This window comes from Poecilia reticulata, linkage group LG12 (genome assembly GCF_000633615.1).
Source record: "Poecilia reticulata strain Guanapo linkage group LG12, Guppy_female_1.0+MT, whole genome shotgun sequence".
NCBI lineage: Eukaryota > Metazoa > Chordata > Actinopteri > Cyprinodontiformes > Poeciliidae > Poecilia > Poecilia reticulata.
Window position 1 is genome coordinate 12,578,620 of NC_024342.1, and position 22,505 is coordinate 12,601,124.

Consider the following 22,505-nt stretch of genomic DNA (forward strand, 5'->3'; position numbering starts at 1 on the left):
GCCTTATTTTGTTTCTTTTCTTTCGTATCTTCTTTTCTTCCTAYGCTTCAGCTACAGTAAGTTATTTAGGCTTAAAACAACTTCCTTTCCCCTCTACTTTATTTTCTAAAGTTGATTTAAAAAGTAATAGTCCGTCATTTCTGAAGCGTGTTCGTGGCAATCACATAGAATTTAACCACTGATRTTTCAATTCAATAGGAAAACCTTGCTGTCTTTGTATTTCAAATACAGAAAAGTACAGCATTTAAATGAGTGTCAAATCATTGCAGACTGTGCATTTTACACAACAACCAAACATTTTCATCCAAAAAGSATTACAAAAAGGGATTCTAACTTGGAGCAACAAAGAAAAAAACCAACAAAAAAACAAAAACAAAAAATAAAAACAAAGTTGGTGTAAGAAACTATTAGGCTCCATCAGATTTGGTAGCAGTCACCACACAGGTTATTGTCCAAGCACTGGGATGCACAAGTGCTTGTTTTGTTGTCCCGTACCTGGAGGACCGGGCAGTATGTGTATTTCAGTGTTTAACTCTCCGGAGACTGGTGCGCTGCAATGACTGAGCACCCTTTCTTACATCCATCCCCACCTGGAGCAAGGAGGGCAGGAGGAAGGAAGGAGACAACACTTGGACCAGTTAAGTGCTGAAACCAGAGTAGGAAACTAACTATGGCTCACATGWTCAGGGTGTCAAAGGGCTTTAGCAGTCGGCCAACCAAATCAGGCACCAAATTCACTCATTTTGTGTTTTGTTTCATATGAAATTTCTTATTCTTTGAATGATCTGAGTCATAGTTGTTTTTGATTTTTTTTTATCCTTTTAACTGTACAAAATTCCTTAATCCAACATGAACCGAAATCCTTGTGGCCTCTATGTATGATCTTCTGTGTGTCTCACTCTGTGTAGCTGATCTTCAATGACAAGATGTGAGTTTAGACTTGTAGCGTTTGTGTGAAAGTGTGGATAGTGTGAGACGTTGCTATCATGATAACCTTGAGCAAATCCACCATGCTTTTACAGTGCTGTGCTGCGAGTTTAAATAAATCTCTTACACAATCACATTTAATCTATTTTGCAACTCATTYTCATTCATTTTGCTCAGCTGGTAAAATGCTACTCAAGCACTGATCACATTTTTCTACTCAACAAGGTCCTGCAACGTTTAGGAAACCTCAGAAGTTAGACTGAACAACTGTATTGCCGACAAGTTTTTGTGCACACAAAAACACACTAGGGGTAATGAAAAAGTTGCCTGTATATTTCTGAAAGAATCAAAAAAAAAAAAAAACCTTAAAGTATTTAGTTCAGAGACTAAGCCTGTCCTTCCACTGACTACTGTATATTTATCTGACAACGTAAAACCTAAAATAGTTAATTTGATACTATATCCTTSAAAACAAATGCTGTCCAAATGCAGTATTTGTTTMATTGTTTAAAACAGACCAATGTCCTATATGCTACTTTAATGATTTTACTGTGTGGAATGAAAATAATAACATACATGAAGCTGAAAATTCATGGAAAATGTGAAACAAACAGTCTTACTTTTCTAGAGAGCGCAATTCCACGTTCTTCAACAAATTTAGCCTCGGCAGAGCAGTCCGCCTTCTCTTCTTTCTGAACATAGATAATAAAATACAATCAAATAATGATTTATATCAACTTTGAGTGCTTGAGATGCTTTTTTGGAATCTGAGAAATTGATGTTAAACAATTTTTTCGTCGGGGAAAAAATCCTTTTAGTCTGGGTCTTTAAATTGATCAAAATGACCAATCATCAGTCCTGATGATTGTTGAGTCATTTAAAAAGATTAAAAAGTACAGATGATTGTGCAAATGGCTGGATATAAATTTGAGTATTCAAAAAAAAAAAAAAAAAAAAAAGTTAACGAAATGAAGATGTTTTCCCTCTCCGGGCGCAGGAAGCGGCGGGTGGTCGGCATTGCAACCTGACCTGGCCACGCCTCTGCTCCTGCTCCCAAGCTTGCTGGCCCGTCTCCTGATGAGAGAAGCCCAGCCCCTTGTCAAAAGGCTGCGTGCCCTGCAGGAAGTGCCCACGCAGCACATGAGAGTAACCAGTATCACACACCGGAGTCAGTAAGGCTTCCTGGACTGTGTGCAAGCCTGGCACACTTCCGCCATGTCCGGATGACGCCGAGCCCACCCAGCCCTGCAGGGAGTCCTTGTCTGGCAAGTATGGCTGAAATGCTCCACCTCCCACCATCCTGCAAAGAATGAAGCACAGCTCGATGTCAGCAGGGGGAACTGTGATCTCATAATGCGTTGAGACGGTGCACCTTAAAGACGACGTACCGGTTGTCCCCGTTGTGTTCCGGTGGCCTGAGCCCAGTCATCTCACCATGCTGGGCATACACCTGCTGGCCTGCAACAAGAGAAATCCCTTCCACTGAGCCCAGCCCCACACCACCAACTCCTCCTTTAGTTCCTCCTCCCACCGCCACACCGTCCCCTCTCCTTGCGTCTGACCTCTGACCTCCCGGTTGCCCGTTCAGATTGACCTTGGGAACAGCACCAGTGGCCCTCACCCTGTCCCGTTCTGCCAGTGCACTTGCTGGCTCTTGTGGCACTTCCTCCTCTTCTACCTCTCCCCCCTCCTCCTCCTCCTCCTCCTCTTCCTCCAGCTCCATAATGGAACCGCTGGCCCCACTGGCTCCGCTGCTTGGACGGCCCAAGCTGCAGGGCAAGGAAAGCGTCGCGCCCTCAGAGTCATCTGCTCGACTGCTACCATCTAGCGACGAGTCCTCAACTGTGACCAGCGAGGGGCTGACCCCTGCTGGCCACACCTGAACATCCGACATCTCCATTAGTGTGTCTTCCTCCGTGGTGGCAATGGGCGCACACTCCAGGCTGGAAACCTCCTGCCAGTATGGCTCCACACCCAATGGAGAGGGCAAGCTGTACTGCATGGAGGCCGGGGACACAAGCTCCTCCTGCACCAGCCCATAACCTGGAAGGAAGACAGGGGCGAGACAAGAGAAACACTAACACCGAGCAGGCACAGCCATGGGGAGGGTCGGGAGGTTACATGTTGACTGTTTCTCCAACCTACTTAAGAAACAGTGGAGCTTAGCCGTGTCCCAATACACAAGCAGAGACTCTACATTCTAAGAATTTGGACTGATCAGTCAGAATACATTTTGTCCGGTACTGCATTTGGCTAAAACCAGGCCCAGTTGACAGGAGTTTTGAAAACCTCAGTGATTTTAAATGTTGGAATGCTCAGAATTTTCCAAGAGTCGTTCTTGCAATGTGCAAAAATCAAAACATTAAACACATTTTGAAAGTTAAATGCTGGAAAAGGAAGAGTCACTTTATGGAAGAGCTGCCAGGTCACGCTGACAACAACCTTCAGAGTGGATGGAAGACATATGATGTCCAGAGATGTGAACGCTACTTATAAGGAGGCTGCATTTTTAATGTGTTATGTCATTCTGTGCCGTTGTATGTCTGAGGCTCATCGAAGCAACGAGATGGCAAAACTAAAAAAAAATGCTGAATATGGAAATGTTGGCAGCATTTCATTAATGTTCGAGTTAAAGTAAGGATCTATCTTGTGAAACACACAAATATTGCCGTTTTAGTTTTTGCTAGCTGTGCTAGTCATGCAAAATGAAACATAAGTTGCTAAAGAAACTTTACAATATCAATGCAATATTCATTTGGTCTTTCAGTAATAATAGGATGGTAAAATCCTGCTTTACATACTCCGTTCTTGCACCTGATATAAATCACTAACAGGTGTAAGGCTAAAAGAGTGTTTTGAATGATATCATAATTCTTAAAAACAAATGAGAAATGGCTAAAAGCATTGGCAGGTCAAAGCATCATAAAATCAGAGATTGGAGCTTGACCACAAAATTCTGATCCAGTAGATCTCTACTCATAGACTCTCCATGGTGATGAAACACAGATTAGCTTTCCAGCTCATGACTAGTGGGGCAAAAAAGGCAAAGTTAATTTCTACAGTTGTAGTAATTCGAGTCACAAAACAGAGATAGTTCATGCAAACCCTATTTTAGATGAAGTAACCTATTCAAATAATGGAAGGACAAATTGGTTCAAAGTTCCTGTTATCTGAGTTTGATTTTTATGTTTGAAAATAGTTATTTAATGGAGAACTGCAGTACTCCTGCGATTACATTTTATCTGCATGCCCTTGAATAGAATACAAGAACATTTTAAATTAAGTTTTTTTTTGCAGTAACACTTTGCCCAATTGATGTAAGAAAGTTAGTCTGATGTAAAGAATTCAGTCCAGGTCTTTGTCATTGGGACACAGCAAAATGTGCAAGTTGTGAGGGCATACAGTAAGAGCTTCGTGGATCATCCTTTGTTTGTGAAGTGAATGATGCAGGGCTCTTGATTTTTTTTTTAATCAAAGAAAGAAAGTGAATTCCCAGAACGTAATCTGTCCCAGGAAATAAAATATAAAAAAAAAGAAAAGTGAGTGTAGCTACATGTTGATTTTGGGGTTGGCACGATATTCATTTACATTAAAGCAAGGATGTCCGTTTTTGTAGCTGGGTCTTTTAATTTGGCCCAATTAAAGACCTTTCCAAATCAGAAACTAAGCAAAACAGCATAGAGGAATTGTTATAACACAATAAACAAAACTGCTGTGAAATATCTGTTATCGTTCCAACCCATGTCATAAGTTCCTGAGTGGGACTCAGCAGTAGGCTTTGCTAAGAAAAATGCAAGCTAGTTGTCCTTGCATTCCCCTTAATWCAGCAGCAATTCAGAAACATGCATCCTAGTCTGAACCTCAGGCATTTAAGTATAAGTCCMTCTACAMACACACACRCACACACACACACACACACACACACACACACACACACACACACACACACACACACACACACACAMTTATACATACTCACGTTAAACACAGTTAATAGATTTAAAACTAATTTAATTTGGATAAACGGTGGAGTCATTAGGAGTAGTTAGTATTTTACCTGCAGAAGACACCTCCTTTAAGCTGTGCCTGTTTGTATGGCTCCCTTAATAAAAACATATCTGGGGCTCCACTTCCAGTTACAATTGAAGAAATAAAGTTTCAGTGCATACTTTGACCAGAATAACAATCGAATGGAAAGGTAAAAATCAACGAAAAGCATTCACGTGAACTTAGCTCATATTTTTGTTTTCGTAGTGCATCACGTTTATAACGGTTGTTACACAACACATAAGCTAATACGATCTTCATAGTGAATAACTTCAGACCAATGTGCAGGTATTCCTCATTGCAACCCTCGCGGTGGCTTAAAGGTTTGTGTGCGTAAATGAAATGACATTTTTTTGATCAACAGTGGAGCAAATCCACTTTTATCGGCGCTCTCCTCTGAATAGTTGCCAGGTCATCAGAAAAYTATGGACAATCTCTTTGCTTAATCTGAGGTCACTGAAAGAGTTATCTCCTGAAATTAAGATAACCACAAAACACCTTTTCACAAAACTCTGCTTCAAAAAAATCCAAACTGTCTCTTTAAGTATATGAAAGATGTTTCATGTTTTTATAGATTTTTTTGGGGTGTTTGAATGCCATTTAACTTTTATTCGAGTCCGACCTATAATAAGTTTAGGTGACTAAAGTTTTTGTTTGCTTTTCAAAGACAGTACATGAAAGACACAAATGTACACATCCAAACACAAAATTGTATTAATACAGTTTTTGGTGGTAATTTTAAAGTTCAAAAAGTAATTATGATTTTTCTTATGAACACCATGTGCACTCTGAATCTCACTTGAATCACAATAAGCAAGTTTTGTAGGAGTTAATAAGCAAGGAACATTTTAATAATTTTACATTTTTTAATTTTGTGTAGGGAATTTTAATTTCTGTATTACTTAAAACATTAGCTAAACAAATGGCTGGAAAAATGGACAGAATTAGAACATTATGATGCACGTCACTTATACCGATTTCTTGCAAAACCTGAGTCAAAAATATCTTTATAACATGAAAAACGTGACAGCATTGCAGCTAGGATTTCTTATTTAAACATATGCAATTTTTTTACATTAATAAAAGTGAAAAGGTCTTCATCCAAAATCAAGCCCAAAGTATAGTTGTGAGAAACATATTCATGCAAATATATCTGTAAAAGTACATTTAGTGCAGGTTTTAATGCAAGGGTTAACTTTTAATAATGAATGCAAATTAAATGTCCTTCATACCTGGCCTCACTAAAAGTCTTAAACTACATTTAGTTCAATCTTAATTTTCAAAATGTTAATTTTAATAGCAAAATGTATTGACTGTCAGCTAAAGGAATGAAAATGGATTCAGAAAACATGTTTTACGTGATTTTGTCAGTCATTAACTGAAAAAGCGAAATCCCAGTAAAGGCATATACACGGTAGTTAAATACTAATGGATGTAGATGTGGTAAAGCTTCCCAAACTTGACATATTTAACCAACATGCTATCAAGTTTGAGCATAAATAACATGTTTTCTTTGCTTAATGTGTCATTTAACAGAGGTGAAATTCAGCAGATCTGCAGCTGGTCTTACTTTTAATGTACAGTATAAAGCAGTACCCATTATGGCCCAGTAATGGAGATGTGAACATTTTGGCATGAAGCAGCTTGAAGCCTTACAGCTTAATTAAATTTTTAGAACAGTTGACACATGTTATTACAGAGACAATCTATTATACAACCTCGACACCTTTTGGCACCCGTAGTACGGGTGTGCAAAAAGCCTTCACACAAATTCATCTTTTATTACAGGAGCTTAATGTCACACTGAGCACAGAAGCAAGAACTTCAGTGCATTTATTTTGTTGGGAAAAATATGTTTCTCATAATGACATCCTAATGACTGATACCAATTCATTGGAGATATAAGTGTAATTGTAGAATAATTTTAATGTATCCTTTAGTTTCTGAAGCTGAACAGAGCATTTCTCTGAGGTTCAATAAAAACATTAGAATCTGATTCATGTGGGAGTAGGCCTGTCACGGTAACAAATTTTGCTGGACGATTGTCTAAAAAATTATTGCGATAAATGATAATATTGTTTCAAGACCTTTTGACACTGATTTAATGGAAATGACTAATAATACATGCAAATTCGTGATAGATGTACTTTATTTTCAAAAGAACACGTTGCACTGGAACTGATCAACTAAATAAACAAAACAACCAAAAACAAAAATAAAATGGATTCTCAGTCTCGATTAACAAAAAACGTACTTGAATAAAAACTAAACAACATAAAGCCAAAGTGGAAATAAATACTGCATTCAACCAAAAGTGTGCAGATTATGAAGTTTGTATGTATATTGCCCTTCAGCAATCACGAGATTTAAATAGAGAAGATGGGCACAYCCGACTACCTAATGCAATAGTTCACACTACACCATTTTTTGCCCCCATTCYCCCCTTATGACAATCTTAGATCATTGGCCGATCTAACCGATCATCCTGCAGTGTGTGGTGTGTTACGGTAGATCGTCGTGGCCGCTCCGATCTAAATCAGGGATTTTCCCCGACTGGGAACTTAAGGCAGCCCGTTGAATGTGACAGGTAGCCAATCAGAAAGCACGGATTCTCCTCCGTGCTTTCTGAGGGGAAATTACGGAGGGGAATCCCAAACAGCTAAAACGGCGCAACCCGAAGTCCAGCGGACATCGAAGATGATTTGTGGCATCATTAATGTTTATTCAACATTTCGTGCAAAGAATATAGAAATTACAAGGAGAGGAGTTGGAGCCAAATTGCTACAACAGTTGATAAACCCGGTAAGTTTTCAGCTGTTCTTCGTTAACGTGACATAAATAGGTTATAATGATTTTCATTCCGTCAGGACTTTACGCTGACTCTAGCCACATGCATCACAGGTAGATTCTAGTAAAGCATTGATTAATGCCTGATTTTAAAATTAGTTAACTGGACTTGTAGACATTATTTTGTGCCCATATGGCTGGACACCACACGGCATGACGAACCCGATCGAACCGTTATACCTGGGATTTCTGTCGCTAATGTGTCTCTCAGGGTTTGAAAATGGGCCGACAACTCGTGAAATGTCCGCTGGACATTAGACTAAGGAAATGAAAAAGGTTGGGTCAGTGGAGAGCACCGGAGCTGAGCCTTTTTTCATTCAGTGTCATCAACAGAAGGAAAAAAGGCCGGAAGAGACGATAAAGACGATAATTAAAATGAGGTCGATAGGTTTAATTTATCATCCGACGCCTAAGTGAGAGCAATGTCACAAAAACGCTTTTCCTGTTCCACCTTCACACAGATAAATATGACATAGGGTGTGTTACCTGGACTGTTTAAAAAGTGATTGATAATGATGCAAAACATATGGGTCAAATCTACACATGAATAATTCAGCAGACACAAAAATCAACTTTGTGACCAAGAAAATCTCAGTTCCACCTCCTGAAAGCTCGTTCTGAAAACAAGAGACCCAGGATTGGTCACAAATCTAGACAAAGACCAAGTGGTATCCTACAGCCAAAGCCTGTTGTGAGTTTGTAAACAGAGAGTCGATGAACCAACAATTGTGACACTACTGATTTTGTTATAAGCAATTATTTTGGTAACACTTTATTTGAAAGGGTGTGCATAAGACTGACATGACACTGTCATAAACATGACATAACACCTGTCATGAACATAAAGAAGTCTTTATGAATGTTTGACTGTTGTCATGAAGTGTCATTCGGTAAATAATGACACTTTTAATACAAAGTTGCTCTAAAAAGCTGCATTAAAAGTCCATTAAAAGTGCCAACTTTGCATGATTTTGTAAATTATGATAATTTAATGTAATGTTGGCATTTTTAATGGACTTTTAATGCAACCTTTAGAGCAACTTTGCATTAAAAGTGTCATTATTTACCGAATGACACTGTTCCGGTGACCTGCTAGGTAACCACTCCCCTCTGTCACTCCCCTGCACCTTTCTGCAGCTCCTTTCTGCCTGTCGGTGAGGAGAACCAGGTGGACTCAATCTTCAATCTCCTGGCAATCAGAGTGCAGCTACTTTTGGTGTGACTGACTTGTCAGTCCTGGTTTGAGAGCATGAGATGCAAACAGTGCTGGAGCATTTAAGCTCAGAACTGTGTGAAAGTTTCAACAAGCTGTGAAAGACAGCCGGTAAGGCTCAATGCTGCTGCTCATGCTGAATTGTTTGTTGTATTAAGTTGTTTAGTCTTGTTGAGGTCAAGTTACTAGGTTGAAAAGAAAAAAAATGAAAAGAAGGAAAATACACTTGGTGTTTATTGGTTAAAGTAGAAAGAAAAAGGAAATGTTGGTTGTAATGTTTGTGAGGGTCTTTAACAAATATTGATAAAAATGCTAATTTATTTATTGCTGCTGAATTTACTATAAAATATTTTCTATTTATTATTCTTTTGAAATAATTGGTTTGAAAGGGTAGAAATCTGATTTCACAATGTATTTACCTCGTTAATTTCAGAGTGTAATAGATGTGTTTCTGTTTCTTTTGAGGTTTTTCACCTATGGGCTATTGAGCAATTGAGATTTGAGCTATGTGGACCATCATGAAAAATAAAGATGAGCCAATGAAATTAAAGTCTCTGAGTGAAATCCAGTTCAAAGATCACAGTGGAAACAATCCTTTTCAAGTGGGGATCGCACAGTCAACCAAACCGGAAGAAAACTTGACAGACACTCCTTGACAACAGTCAAACATTCATAAAGACTTCTTTATGTTCATGACAGATGTTATGTCATGTTTATGACAGTGTCATGTCAGTCTTATGCACACCCCTTCAAATAAAGTGTTACTATTATTTTTCATGGATTGCTGAATGAACGTATGCAAAGCAATGATCAATTTTGTCTACATTTTTCAGTGTGACACAAATCTACTGCATTAAAAGAAGGATTTCAAGGTATTTTAAGGCTTTTAAGTGGCACCAATCAATTCATATGGCTCCTTATGTGAGTGAAGTACTTCTTTATGATGCGTTTGTTTTATTCCCAGAATGTATTGACTTATGAAATACAGTGTGTGTCTCTGGGATGGAACAGGGCCAGGATGGTCAGAGGTGGCATCAGAATGAGGGTGAACAGGAAGGAATGAGTTAGAATGGCAGCTTGAATGAKTTTAGTTGAGTCAGGGTTAGTCCTTCCTTTTTACTCCTGTTGTTTAAAAGAAACACACACACAAGTGTCCAAGGCACAACACATGGTGAAGCACAGACTAGCTCTACTGAGACTGAAAAAAAGCCCTAAAATCAAACGAAGAAAGGACAGCACAGTTCACAACACGCTTCACGATACACTAAGTGTTTTAACAACGGTCAAATAAAAAAACGGACACACAAGACTACACTCAAATTCTTTTATATATGATGAATGAAGTAGATTTTTTTGGGTCACATGTGAGGTTAAAATGTAGGGTAATAAATCCTGAACATCCAAACCATACACAAACACACACACACACACCCTCACACCAGTATCCCTGCCAGCAGATAATGTTTCAACAATGCTGAGAGTCCTTCAGACTTGGGCAAATTTTTGTGTTAAGAGCAGTAACAAGTGTAAACAAACCCTCCTCGGTAACACCGAGCTCTTAAAATCTTAAAGACAAATGTATGATGAATGCGTTTGCCCATGAAAGAAAGACTTCATGTTTGCAGCAGCATTGTTCTCTGAACATTATGTGCGATGCAGAAGTCAATGTGTTAACAGCATATTGTTAAAATGACACCATTTGTTTCACAGTAAAAGAAAAGGAAACACTTTTTGAGTTAATTTGGCATAAAACAAGATTAGAATACACCTACTGAACAGAGAGAACGTTATACACAGCAAAGGCTAATTCAGACACTGAAAGCATGCCATGCACAGTTTGATGTTAAGAACGTAAACGGCAAACTGCAGACACCACAGTTCATCTGTACAAAATCCTCACTCACTCATATACAGTATTTATCAGAAATGTACACACACTCATCATCAGCATTAATAATATATTATCTTTGAGCTTTAGCTGTTTCCTTAAACCCCTCTTTATTGGTGCTGGACTGGAAATATAACGGATGCAAGATCCAAGAATTAGATTTTTTTTGTTTGGTCAATTTTCTCTACTCCAAACAGGTTCAAAATTAGAAATACAGGCCCAAATATATACAAACATTTTACTGATATTGATATAGATGTGTTATATTTAGAGCTCAATGTAAACCTGCAATGTGCTTTTCAAAACTGGTAATGATGTGTGGCCTCACCCTGTTGCAGCTCCATAAGAACAAATACAACTGGGTGATGTAGTTACAATTATTTACTTAAGTCGATAAATGTAGTACCTTCAGGACATCTTGAAATTGTGCAAAAATAACTAATTCTGAATTCTTGATTGATTTTAATTAAATTTTTTAATATGATGTCACACAAGTAAGTAGTGTTTGACATGCTGCCTTAAAGTCCACCCACAGTTATGCCTCTGTTTACTCAAATGTTGTGAACAAAGGTGTAAGTAGCTTACAAAGCCATGATATCATCATCAAGGCTTGTGAGGAAAAAGGTCAGTAAAAAAAAAAGTGCCTTTATATACAATGTATGCAACTATCTGACTTGAACTGAACTGATTTGAGCCAGTTTGAATAATCCTGAGTGGATTACAAACAATAACCAACAACTTCAAACCTGTACAACCAGTTCTTGTTTTTAGAAGTTCCTGAAGTTGTATTTTACCTCATCAGTCAAACTTTATGAAAAGGGATTAAAAGGATGAGTAAGACCCAAAAATGAATATGACGCTCATGCCTTTGATGTGTGCATGTAAACTTCTGACTTCTTGACCTGTACGTAAAGAATGCTTTGGAAATAATAACCTCACTCAGTTAATCCAGCAGATTTTCAATATTTATCTGCTGTGCGAATAAGACTCAAACCTAATTGACTGGATCTAAACAAATGTATCTTTTAAAAGTTAGTCTGAAACAAAAAGCTCACTTTTTTTTAACGTTTACGCAAACTCACCCTCCGGTACGGTAACAGCAAGGCATGCAGCATGCACGTGCACAAACAGTAGTACACACACTGAGCTGTGGATTTAAAGAGGAGGAGAGGGTCCCCACTCGACTGAACGAGGGAGGAGCGAGGGGGGAAATAAGATGACAAGAGAAGAGGAGGCCCAGAGGTCAAAATGAGGTTCTTATGAGGTCAGAGGTCGGACAGGTAGAGCTGTGAGGAAGAAGAGCAGGAGAAGGGAGGAGGAGGAGGAGAAAGACGAGGAGCAGGGCGGCTGGGCAGCTGGTATGTTGTGTCACAGGTTCAGAGAAAGAGGAAGAAGTTGGACAGAATCCCGAGGAAGAGAGACAATTCCAACATCATCTGCAGTGAGATGTGTGGAATGTTGTCTTTTTCTCAGGTTACAAAAGAAAGCAAGAGTGAGAGAGGAAGAGGAAAAGACAGGAACAAGGAATGAAGGCCCAGAGCACATTTTCATTTTGTTCAGTTTTGACTCTTTATCCATCCCAGACATACACACAAAGATATGTATGCACACACTTATGTGCACACATACGCAACCAGTCCCACATGTAATCCAGACATCCATAGTAAATGGAAGGAATTTTTTGCACAGTGCATTGAGATGGTACATATACCATTGGTTTTAGTTTTTTTTTTTAATCACAATCCAAACACTTCACAATCCGGTCTCTATGTGACAGACCGACATGTGCATAATTGTAAAGAGGAATAACATTTTTGTAAAGAGGAATAAATTTTTTTAAACAAAAATCTGAAAAGGGTGATGAGAATTTGTATTTATCAGTCTATACCTTGGACTCATCATCTGTGGTATGCCTCCACCAGCTTTATCCTTTTTTGTTTTTTTTTTAAGCAAAAAACTTCCATCGGATTGGTTTGGAAGTATTTGTGTATTAAAATTGTCAAGTCTTGCCAGAAATTGTCCCCTGTTGTAACTTTCCTTAGACCATTAGGACACCTGAATATAAAAATGTTTTGTTTCAAGCTACCTCCACTCCAGTCTCATGTCTCTTACAGCCCCTAACAGGTTTTCTCTCAGGACTGGATGAATTTAGCTACATCATCTTCCAGTCACCTGAGACCACTTTCCCAGTCTCTGTTTGATATGTTGATGGTGATAATGGGCTGATCTCCAGTACAGTTTTTTTTTTCTTCTTTTTTCTTGCCACATGCAGTATTTTGCTTGTGGAACAAAATGTTATCATGCTTGGTCTGCGCCCTACAAGGCTGGTAGAAAACCGCAACTAAATTTTAAGGCTTTTGTTTAACAAAGACTTTTCCGTTGTTGCCATGTGAACCGGTTATCCCCCCCTGAACCATGGATCTCTGCAGTCCTTCATAAAATATGTAGAGCCTTGGCTACTGTTTAAAACCTAGCCGTGTTTTAAACATTTCCATAACATTACCCTTCTTCGTGCTCTTGGTTTACTAATGTTCTCTAGCAATTCTGCACTTTATTTTGGTAATTTTGGAAGACATTCCAGAGTAAAAGGGGCCTGAATATAAATGCAGGTAGGTCACATTCAGACTTTTATTTGTAAAAAGATTAATTGATTAATCACTTTCCTTTACTTCAACATCAAGCACTACTTGGTCTGTCACATAAGATCCCAATTAAATACACTGAAGTATGTGGATCTAGGATGAAAAAATGTGAAAAAATTTCACGAGATATGTTCACAAGACACTGCGCTTGTCAGATTCATACCTTTACGGCTGTGTCGCCTTAAAATTCAAAATATAAAGGAGAGCTATGATGGTTTTCCTAGATGAGTAGAAACATTATAATTCATATCTAAATTATGAAGTGCAACAAAGTGTAACTTAACAAAAATAAAAATTAAAGAAGATGACTTGTGCCCCGGTGAGAAATGCACAGAGGCGGTGTTAGTGCATGCTGATAAAAGCCATTTTCATGGTGGGAGAACGACACCATTCCTCAGACCTCAAAATCATCGTCTGAGACTCATCACCGTAATCATCATCATCAAGAGCAGCAAACCACCATGCAGCCCCAGTTTCTGATCAACTTACCCCTTCTGAAAAACGGGGGTCTAATAACTCTTGGCTTGTGCACTATGCGTGAAGGCCTTGTGTCCGTGATCTCTTGTGGGGCAACAGAAACAAGGCACAATGGCTGTTACCCACACTCTAACGAAGCAGGCAATTTTCCACAGATGAAGGGGAACGGAGGGGCACTTTCTGGGGCTCAAACAGGGCAAACATTTCAATTAAATACCGAGTCCATGTTTGAAAATAGAGATTTTGGCAAAATGCCTGTTTCCTTAGAGCGACACATTTTTAATTCCTTACTTTTCTTTTTAATCACCTTTGCTTCCAAATTATTTTTAACACTGGGATATTCCCAAAAATTGTCATTTCAAACCATAGTAAACAGAATAAATATAAAACAATAAAGAAATCTTCATTTTCTCCTTTAAACTCATATATCCAAGTAGAAGGGATTTTGTAATCATCTTCATCATCATCTTTAAGATAATTACGAGCAAGCATAAGCCATTGTGATTTAAATATATAAATAGTAACACTCTACTAATACATAAAATGTTTTCTCTTAAATTCATGCTGTATTGTGTTTGTGTTTCTTACCATTAATGACACTGGGGGACAACAATGTAGAGTCTCTGTCCGCCAGACGACAGGCCCCCTCTTCTGACAACCCGGGCCCCTGTTGTGGGGCCTGACCCTCAAGTGAAGACACGATATCTGCACGGTCAATGTTCTTTAAAGCAGTGTACAAGCTCTCCACTAAGCAGCACACACACCACAGTGAAAGACAAAAGAGAGAACATGATAGAAAAGATAGAAAATGAGAACCCGTCTTGCAGTGAAGCATCTGTAAAGTTACACTTTCAAATTCTCTCTGAGTTTCTTTTAACACAGATCCGTTTGTGCTGCTGCTTGCTGTTGGTTGAAATCTAAAGAACTTTCCAGAGTTTTAAACATTGTATTTAATCCCCTACAGAGTAAGTCTGTAGTCAGTTTAATAAGAATTTTAAATGTTGGACTCACTTTTGGCCCTTTTGCCCTCTCTGCTGAGCCACAGGTTGAGCAGGGCGGAGCTCTGGTCCAAAAGGGAGTTTGGATTTTCTACACGGATCCTGTTGATGTCGTCAACGCTAAACTGAAGCTCTCGCGCCAACTCTGAAAGAAAGAGCAGATAAAATAAACTGGATATGTGCACCAGTAAATAAAGACATTACGATCTCTTACAAATTAAGTAAATACCACAGGTCATCTCCTGGTCTGTAAACTGTAAGTTCACTTAAGATGACCTGAACAACTTTGACAAGGGAACTCTTCCTTAGTCAAGACCAAATCAAATCAACCACTAGTCTGTGTTTACTCGCTGTATTTGTTTCAAGCTTGTACAAATCTGAAGTTACTAACCTGCCCAGCTTAAGCCCAGCTGATCAGATATGATGTTGATTTTGATCTCGGTTCTCTCCATGGCGTTCACTGAAGCTAAAGAGAAAATGGGAGCAGTTTAGGACCCGCAAAATATCATGAAAAGACGGTGTCAAAAACGCCAGATTTCTAAACTCAGACGATTGTAATCGGGAATGTCTTGATTCCAGGTTCCCTAATCCTAATTCGCGATTTAATACATTCATTAGTATTAGATTCCCTAAGATTTGTCGTCATGTTTTGTGCTGGTGATTTTTAAAGATCACCACCTATATTTAGCAGATATATTGTGAACATATCTGACAGTGAATATTCTTTTGTTGATCTCACAAATGTGGATGGGAGAGACCATATTGGCCACTGCAGCTCCTAGTCTGTCAGTGTCCGGATGTTGCTCCGTGCACAGTCCTTAGTTGTCATCATATGCATCAGAAGTTTTTTATGAGGCTCAAAGTGCTGAGTTTGTGAGGATTTAAAACATTTTCTTTCAGTTTTCTTAAGATTTTGTGTCATGAGCAACTGGAAGAACACTAAAACATGAGCTGAGTTATTAAAGTCACTAAATGAAATACTAAGCATGTTACTGTTAGCCTAACACTTCAGCAACCAGCATGAATTTAAATGTATGTTGTTTGAACAACCAATAATTGCTTCGCTTTCTTTTCATTTATAAAGGAGAAAATGTTTTTTTATTAAATTATTTTAATTATAACACAATGGATATTGGTAAAATTATTGGGAATTAGTTCAACTTCAAAGTACTAGCAAATTGCTTGCAGTATAAACCTTTGTATGTGTAGTATCTGCATCAATAGGCAGTAGATGTGCCAACTTGACTTGGTGGTAGTTTAAGGTGAATTTGTGGCAATTTCTTTGAGGTTAAAACTTTCCTGATCAAATTAACATCAGGTTTTTGCCTCATTTTGAGTCTGAACTACAGAAACTAAAGTTCAAACAAAAAAAATCTGTCACAATCAAGAAACGCAGAAAGAACAAACTTCACCATTCTTAATGTCATTGGAGAGTGAGTAAAATGCTGTGCAATCAGAATACTATTGTATTTCACATAACACTTAATAAATACAGTTTGTGAATTCTTGTGAAGGTACTAAAGAACATAGTATAAAAAAATGTCTCTTTTTCAATGCCTCTGTATCAGGGGCTAAAACATCCTGACCAGGACAGCCAGAATCCTAACATTTGATCTATCATTATGAAGTTAAGTAGAGTATAGCTATAAAAAAAGTTATAAGATTACAGTTCGTCATGTGTGAACTAAAAAGATTTAAAACTGATCAAAGTTTTAGTTAAGATTTCATGATAATACATACCTTTTCTCCTCTGTCCAGCCAAATAAGCTCTAACCACAACAGTGTTTCTATCCAAGTAATCGTCACGGTTAGGACTGAGTGTGGGTATAAGATGTAAGACTTTGGGGTTCATTGAAATGTTAGTCCCATAGTAGCATTCCGTAACCATTACAGAGGGACCAAGGTGCAATGTAGCAGCGCTGTATACTTAATAGACAGAAGAGACCTTTTCTCCCTCCTCCATTGGGAAACCACTTTTTTTGTTTTAACTTTAAGAGTAACTGTTACACATTTACCAAAAACTAGTGTAAAGGGCTCCTCTGTCTAGCTCCACTGGGAGGTCCTGCTCATTCTCAGTGCTCATAAGCTAATAGTATCTGCTGCCATGCCATTGGATGTCGCAGTGGAGACACCAGCGCCATGCTTAACCAATCACAGAAGTCGTTGTTCGAATATCCAAGGCACTCAGGAAAGAATAAGTCAGACTTTCCAGGTGCCATGGAGCTACTGCACTGCAGGCCATGTTCCAGACGGCTGCTTGTCTCCTGGCCTCACATTCTGTGTGCTTTCATCGAACTGCACTGCCACAAACTCTGGGGCATACTGTACAGCAGTGCATTGCATCCAAGGCTTTAGTCTTTGTGCCATGCGTGCACATGAGACAAATAGAGGCAGAGAGGGTGGAGTAGGGGCAGATTGGGGAAGCGGGGGGTCTGGGTAAAAGGGCAGCGCAACATTCTGTGCCCATCTCCAGTGTGTGTCTATGAGGAGAGGGCTGAAGTACAGATAATAAAAACGTACCCACACCGGGCTCGTTCAGTGCACTGTAGCGCTCTCTCAGGGCCAGAGGGGTCAAAGTTCGCCTGCGTTCCTCACTCCCAGCAACCTAAAATAGAGACCAAATAACAATGGTTTCTTATGGCAAACGATTGTCTGGAAAACATCTTAATTGGAGAACATGGAAACGACAACAGTGAAATAAAAATATTCGACTCTAAGAGAAATAAAGCAGCCTTTAAATTGGTTTGCATCTCTGGTGCAAACCAATGCATAAAAAACTTTGAAATAAATTACATGTCTTTATTTTAATAATGTCCCATCTTTGCTACAAAGTAATATAGATACAGGCCCACATAAACAAAAATGCAATTTGTCAATATGGAAAGCAAATTATAAGTAAAAGTCTTCAAAAATGCATGTCTGTACTTTCAAAGAACTCTTTAAGTCCAACAGTAAAAATGAATTCCTTCAAATTCATCAGAATGTTCTAACTGGGCACATTTTTATTGTGACATTTTTGAATTATTAAATTCTCAGACAACTAAAAATAACTATTCATTATTAATCCCCTGCTACTTGAGATGTGTACTAATTTTTAACCCAGTAAGAATTTGACCTCACAACCTTCATTTATATTCATTTTCTAAGCTCTCATGTTTAAATGCGTGCTCATGTATCATGGCGAGTTCTTACCTTGACACAAGGTGGCATAGTTATATTAAGGTTACACAAGACGTGTTGCGAGTCCTCGTACTTTGTGCATTTCCTCAGAAAAGACAGAAACCCAGTGGCTTCCTTGTTACTGTCCCTCACCTGGCACATACAGGTGACAGAACAAAGAAGGAAAAGAGCAGAAAAACAGATAGACGTAGGTGGAGAACAGACCAGAGAAAAGAATGTGAAAGAAAGAGTGCACAAGACGATGCACATCGGAAAATATTAGAGTGAAAGCAGAGAAAAAGAAGGGAGGAGTGAGAGGAAAGGACAAACAGATCAGAAAGAGGCGTTAGATCTCTCCACAGAGCCTCGAGGTTGGTGCGCAGTAACATTGGACAAGAAGCAGGGGGAAACAGGGATGGAAGCAGTCCACAGGCAGGCAAGAGAGAGAGAGATTTACCTGCACATTTTACCTGGGCGTCTGTCAGATCAGACAGTTACAGAGTGACCATGAGAGAAAGAAAGAGAGACAGTGAGACAGACACGTACAGACAGGCAAGGCCGCAAAGATTGGAAGGCAGGCAAAGAAAGTGAGGGAGACACAGGGCATGCAAACAATTACCCAAGAGAGTCGGGGGATAGATAGGTAAGTTGTTTGCTGCATGGCTACAAGAATTTAGGTAGGTGCTATTACATAGTACCATAAGTCACACCAACAGATATGGATGGCGAAAAAAAAAGAAAAACTGGATGTACTTAGGGAAAAAGAAAACCGTACAACACAATGAAATTACATCAATATGGTCACAGGACAGACAAGACAAGGTTTATACACAGAGTTTCATGTAGTTTTCAAAGACTTTGCTCTCAAGTGTGAGCTACATTTAATCTTGGAGCTCCATCAACCTGTGGGCTGACTCTTCTGAATCAGTTTATACATCATTCATGCATTTATTGTTCTTTTCTCTGCACATATGGATTTGTCTTTGTTGATTTGAGATCAACTAAAAAAAAAAAAGCGTTAAAAAGGTTTTGTTGTTGTTTTTTGTATATCCTGGATTTACAGCGAAGGGCTGAAATACTACATTAAGAGTTAAAACCAAACCGCAGGTATTTTTAAACCTCTCCAGCATAGAGATGCAGACGTTGGTTTTCCAAGTTTTTCCCAGACATTAAACATCGTTTTACAGCGTTCCCAGATTTGAACGTCAAATGGTGAGAAAGGCTCAAAGATTTCAGTGTTGCACAGAAAAATATAATACTTGAATGAAGTTAAGTTTCAACACTTTCTAGCTTTGAACATGTAAGGAAATATCTGACATTATTGCATTAAAACCGCCATTCTGCCTCAGTCCTCATCATTCAAATTTATTCATTTTTTTTCACCAAACTTTTCCAACAGTATGTCCAATTAATTGCAGAATTCTAGGATAACATGCTTTATTTTTAAATTGATAATGATAAATTCACAATAAAGGCAAAAAAAGATAATTAAATATCACATGTCCTCCATATAATATTACAGAGCAAATCCTATTATACAGTTGGTATAAATTCAACTTTTATTGTTTGCATCGTCAATTTTTCAGGTGGGCAATAGTCTTTTTGTTTCAATGGCACGCCCTGCTATTCATAATATTGATACCATTAAAAATAGTTACTGTTGGGTGTCTGTTAATCAATAAGTAATCTGGAATATTGGAAGAATATTGATCATCTGTAAAGAGGATCCTTGCTGTGTTAAATCCCAAAACTAAATAAAATAAAAACCCATATGGAACGAATGGTAAGTGATAGAAAGTTAGGCAAGTGAACAGCCACATAGAGACAGACCTTGACAGAAACAGGCAGTCTGTTGTCTCTGAAGGCCTGGAAGCTGAAGCTGCGAGGCTGCTGAGTGGCCTTCCGGATGGGCACTAAATTCCCAGAACACTCCAGGTGCAGCGGCATGCCCTCCATAAGCTGTGAAAACCATCCCAATGTTAGAAAACAAGCAGGCTATGACCATCCACTTCAAAATAAATTACTAAAATGTACATCTCCGAGACTGACTGAGAAGTAAAATAAGGGAGAACATAAAAACAAAGTCAGTTCTTTGCCACTTTTTCTGTCAGCGTGATCACTGTTCTCCTTTGCGCTTACCTCGATGTCTCGACTTCGGGCCACCTCTGAGAAGTTTTCGTGCAGTTCCAGAGTCTTGTCCATCTTGTCATCTGTCATGCAGTAGCAACGCAATCGACCTTCCCGAGCTTCGTTCATCTTCGCGAAAATTACAAATTTGGCCATATATGGGACTGACATGAGCTCCTTGTACAGCAAGTTGGCAAAGGTCACTGCCTCTGCTGTACGAGGACAATCTGCCAGCCAGAATCTGGATGGGAAAGAGGAACAAATGATTCAAGCTAGTAGACACTAAATGTCTGCACATGAAGATTGTGGAAAAAATAAGAAGGGTGGTAATAGATTTTTTCTTTTCACAAAGTTCGTGCCGAGTTGCTTACCTTGCAGACACGTTGGTGGTGAAACTGGCACAGCTACTCGCGTACATCAGCTTGGTGGTTCCAGTAATGTCCTCCCACTGAGCTGGAGCTGTTCCACCTAAGTCACAAAAACAAACAGTGAGTTTAATCTGCAAAGACACAGTTTCTTGCAGTCCTTAGCAATTCGAGGTTGGACTTTTTTTTCTTTTTTAACAGTACCTATAACACTGCAGAGAAGGCGCAAGCTGGTGGTGTCTCCCTCCCCTGCATCACGTGGACTTTCCCTCCAGGATGGAGGTAAAGGAATGCGCAGACCAATTGGACGGTGGAACTTGCGCCGCCGGGGTTCGATTGTAACCACCGGGCTGAAGGTTGCCTGGTTTCCCAGCTGCCTAGTTAGCAGTTCATCAGGGATTGGTTGTGCCTGAAATTTATTCAGGGGGACAAAAGATTGTTAAGAAAATCCAGAAAAAAAACATGACTGCAGGAGAGAAAAAAAAAAAAACTAACAAAAAAATCAGCGTATAAAGTTTCAAAGGATAAGTGTGGAACTAATGCTTAAACGAGAACTGAAGAAAAAAAAAGTGCAATAAGCTGAAACAACAAACTCACAGCCATACTCACACATGCAACAAAGTCATATTTCACATCTGACCCAACTCAGACCAGTGCATCAGCTCAGGCAGTGAGGCTCACAACTTAAATCAGGCAACTGAGCAGAGACGAACGACAGCTGGATAAAAGCAAAACATAAAACAAACCAATGTCAGGCAAAGCAAAAAATGCAGACTCATGCAATTGATTTTACATCGACTTGTCGTCGAGACAAAACAAAAAATGTTAGTAAGGTATGTAACCAAAACAAACAAAGAAAAAAAATACAATGAAAGCCCATTATGTGTACAACAATAAAAGGTTTGCCTGACTGGTGACTTATGTGTGTCAACTTTACAAGCAGGAGTCTATTAAAAAACACTGGTTTCATCATACGGTTTCATAATCAGCAGTGCAGTTTAAACAAGCTATTTGAAATGTTCACTTGCTCACTCACTTATTTCATGTTCACTACAACCAGGAATAACTATGGTATAGTGTGGTCAGTTGTTATTTGTTTATTTTTAGACTCTAGTGAGTGTGTTGTGTTAGATTTGTGAAAAGGGGTATTAACTAAAGAGTTAGGCAAATTTCTTTATCTTGTGCTTGAAACAGAAGGGTTGAGACGCCGATTTACAGCTGAGAAAAGTCACTTACGATGCTTAGATATTCTTAAGAGGGCAACATCAACATGAGTCCTAAAAACTAAAAGTATAGTATATTCCCTTATTTGCCAAAAAGAGCAGCTCAAAAACATAAATCAATGAAAGCCAACATTAATCCAGCGGGTAAATGTGCCACTAAAGACCACAGAGTTTCTCTCTTTCCAAGACAGAGTGAAACATCAAACATCCCAGCAGTTACTTTTTCTATGCGTTGGTGCAGAAATGTCTTCCCATCTCTTTACCTGCAATCCCAGCCTCACTCTCTTGGTGACGGCCGTCTCAGGGAAGATGGCTTCCACGTGGGGCACCAGCTTGCTGGTGAGCCGGCCACCTTCGGGGCCGATGAGATCGCTTTCCTGCTGAATGCGAGAGACTACAGCAAAGTAGAGGGGGAAGTCGGTGGAGATGATTCGACGTATCCTCTTCTTCTCCAGCTCCTCTTGACTCTCCAAGTCTACAGCAAAGTGAAGAAAGGTCAGAGGGAGGCAAAACGATGGATTTTTATTGGCTTAATGTAAATCAGGAGAATCTTGACTTTCAAAGTTTGCTGAGACAGCGGCCTTGAGAAAGT

At 39.1% G+C, this 22,505-nt stretch overlaps 1 protein-coding gene across 9 annotated transcripts in view; it reads right to left on the reverse strand.

The window, feature by feature from the left end:
• The window catches only part of LOC103473571 (ankyrin-1-like), a 37,668-nt gene that overhangs the window by 3,463 nt on the left and 11,700 nt on the right, over nucleotides 1-22,505 (reverse strand). For 3 of the 9 annotated variants that reach the window (XM_017307821.1, XM_017307817.1, XM_017307815.1), the window contains 16 exons: nucleotides 22,177-22,388; nucleotides 20,895-21,099; nucleotides 20,697-20,793; nucleotides 20,338-20,566; nucleotides 20,029-20,157; nucleotides 18,232-18,351; nucleotides 17,560-17,644; nucleotides 15,431-15,505; nucleotides 15,053-15,184; nucleotides 14,630-14,788; nucleotides 14,054-14,125; nucleotides 2,316-2,970; nucleotides 2,092-2,227; nucleotides 1,957-2,001; nucleotides 1,548-1,619; nucleotides 496-590 (listed from right to left, as the gene is read on the reverse strand). In XM_017307821.1, the coding sequence (XP_017163310.1) occupies nucleotides 522-590; nucleotides 1,548-1,619; nucleotides 1,957-2,001; nucleotides 2,092-2,227; nucleotides 2,316-2,970; nucleotides 14,054-14,125; nucleotides 14,630-14,788; nucleotides 15,053-15,184; nucleotides 15,431-15,505; nucleotides 17,560-17,644; nucleotides 18,232-18,351; nucleotides 20,029-20,157; nucleotides 20,338-20,566; nucleotides 20,697-20,793; nucleotides 20,895-21,099; nucleotides 22,177-22,388 (2,492 nt within the window). In that variant the 3' untranslated portion in view covers nucleotides 496-521. The remainder of the gene's footprint in view (nucleotides 1-495; nucleotides 591-1,547; nucleotides 1,620-1,956; nucleotides 2,002-2,091; nucleotides 2,228-2,315; nucleotides 2,971-14,053; nucleotides 14,126-14,629; nucleotides 14,789-15,052; nucleotides 15,185-15,430; nucleotides 15,506-17,559; nucleotides 17,645-18,231; nucleotides 18,352-20,028; nucleotides 20,158-20,337; nucleotides 20,567-20,696; nucleotides 20,794-20,894; nucleotides 21,100-22,176; nucleotides 22,389-22,505) is intronic. The other 6 variants (XM_017307822.1, XM_017307823.1, XM_017307820.1 and 3 more) reach the window with 6 other exon arrangements.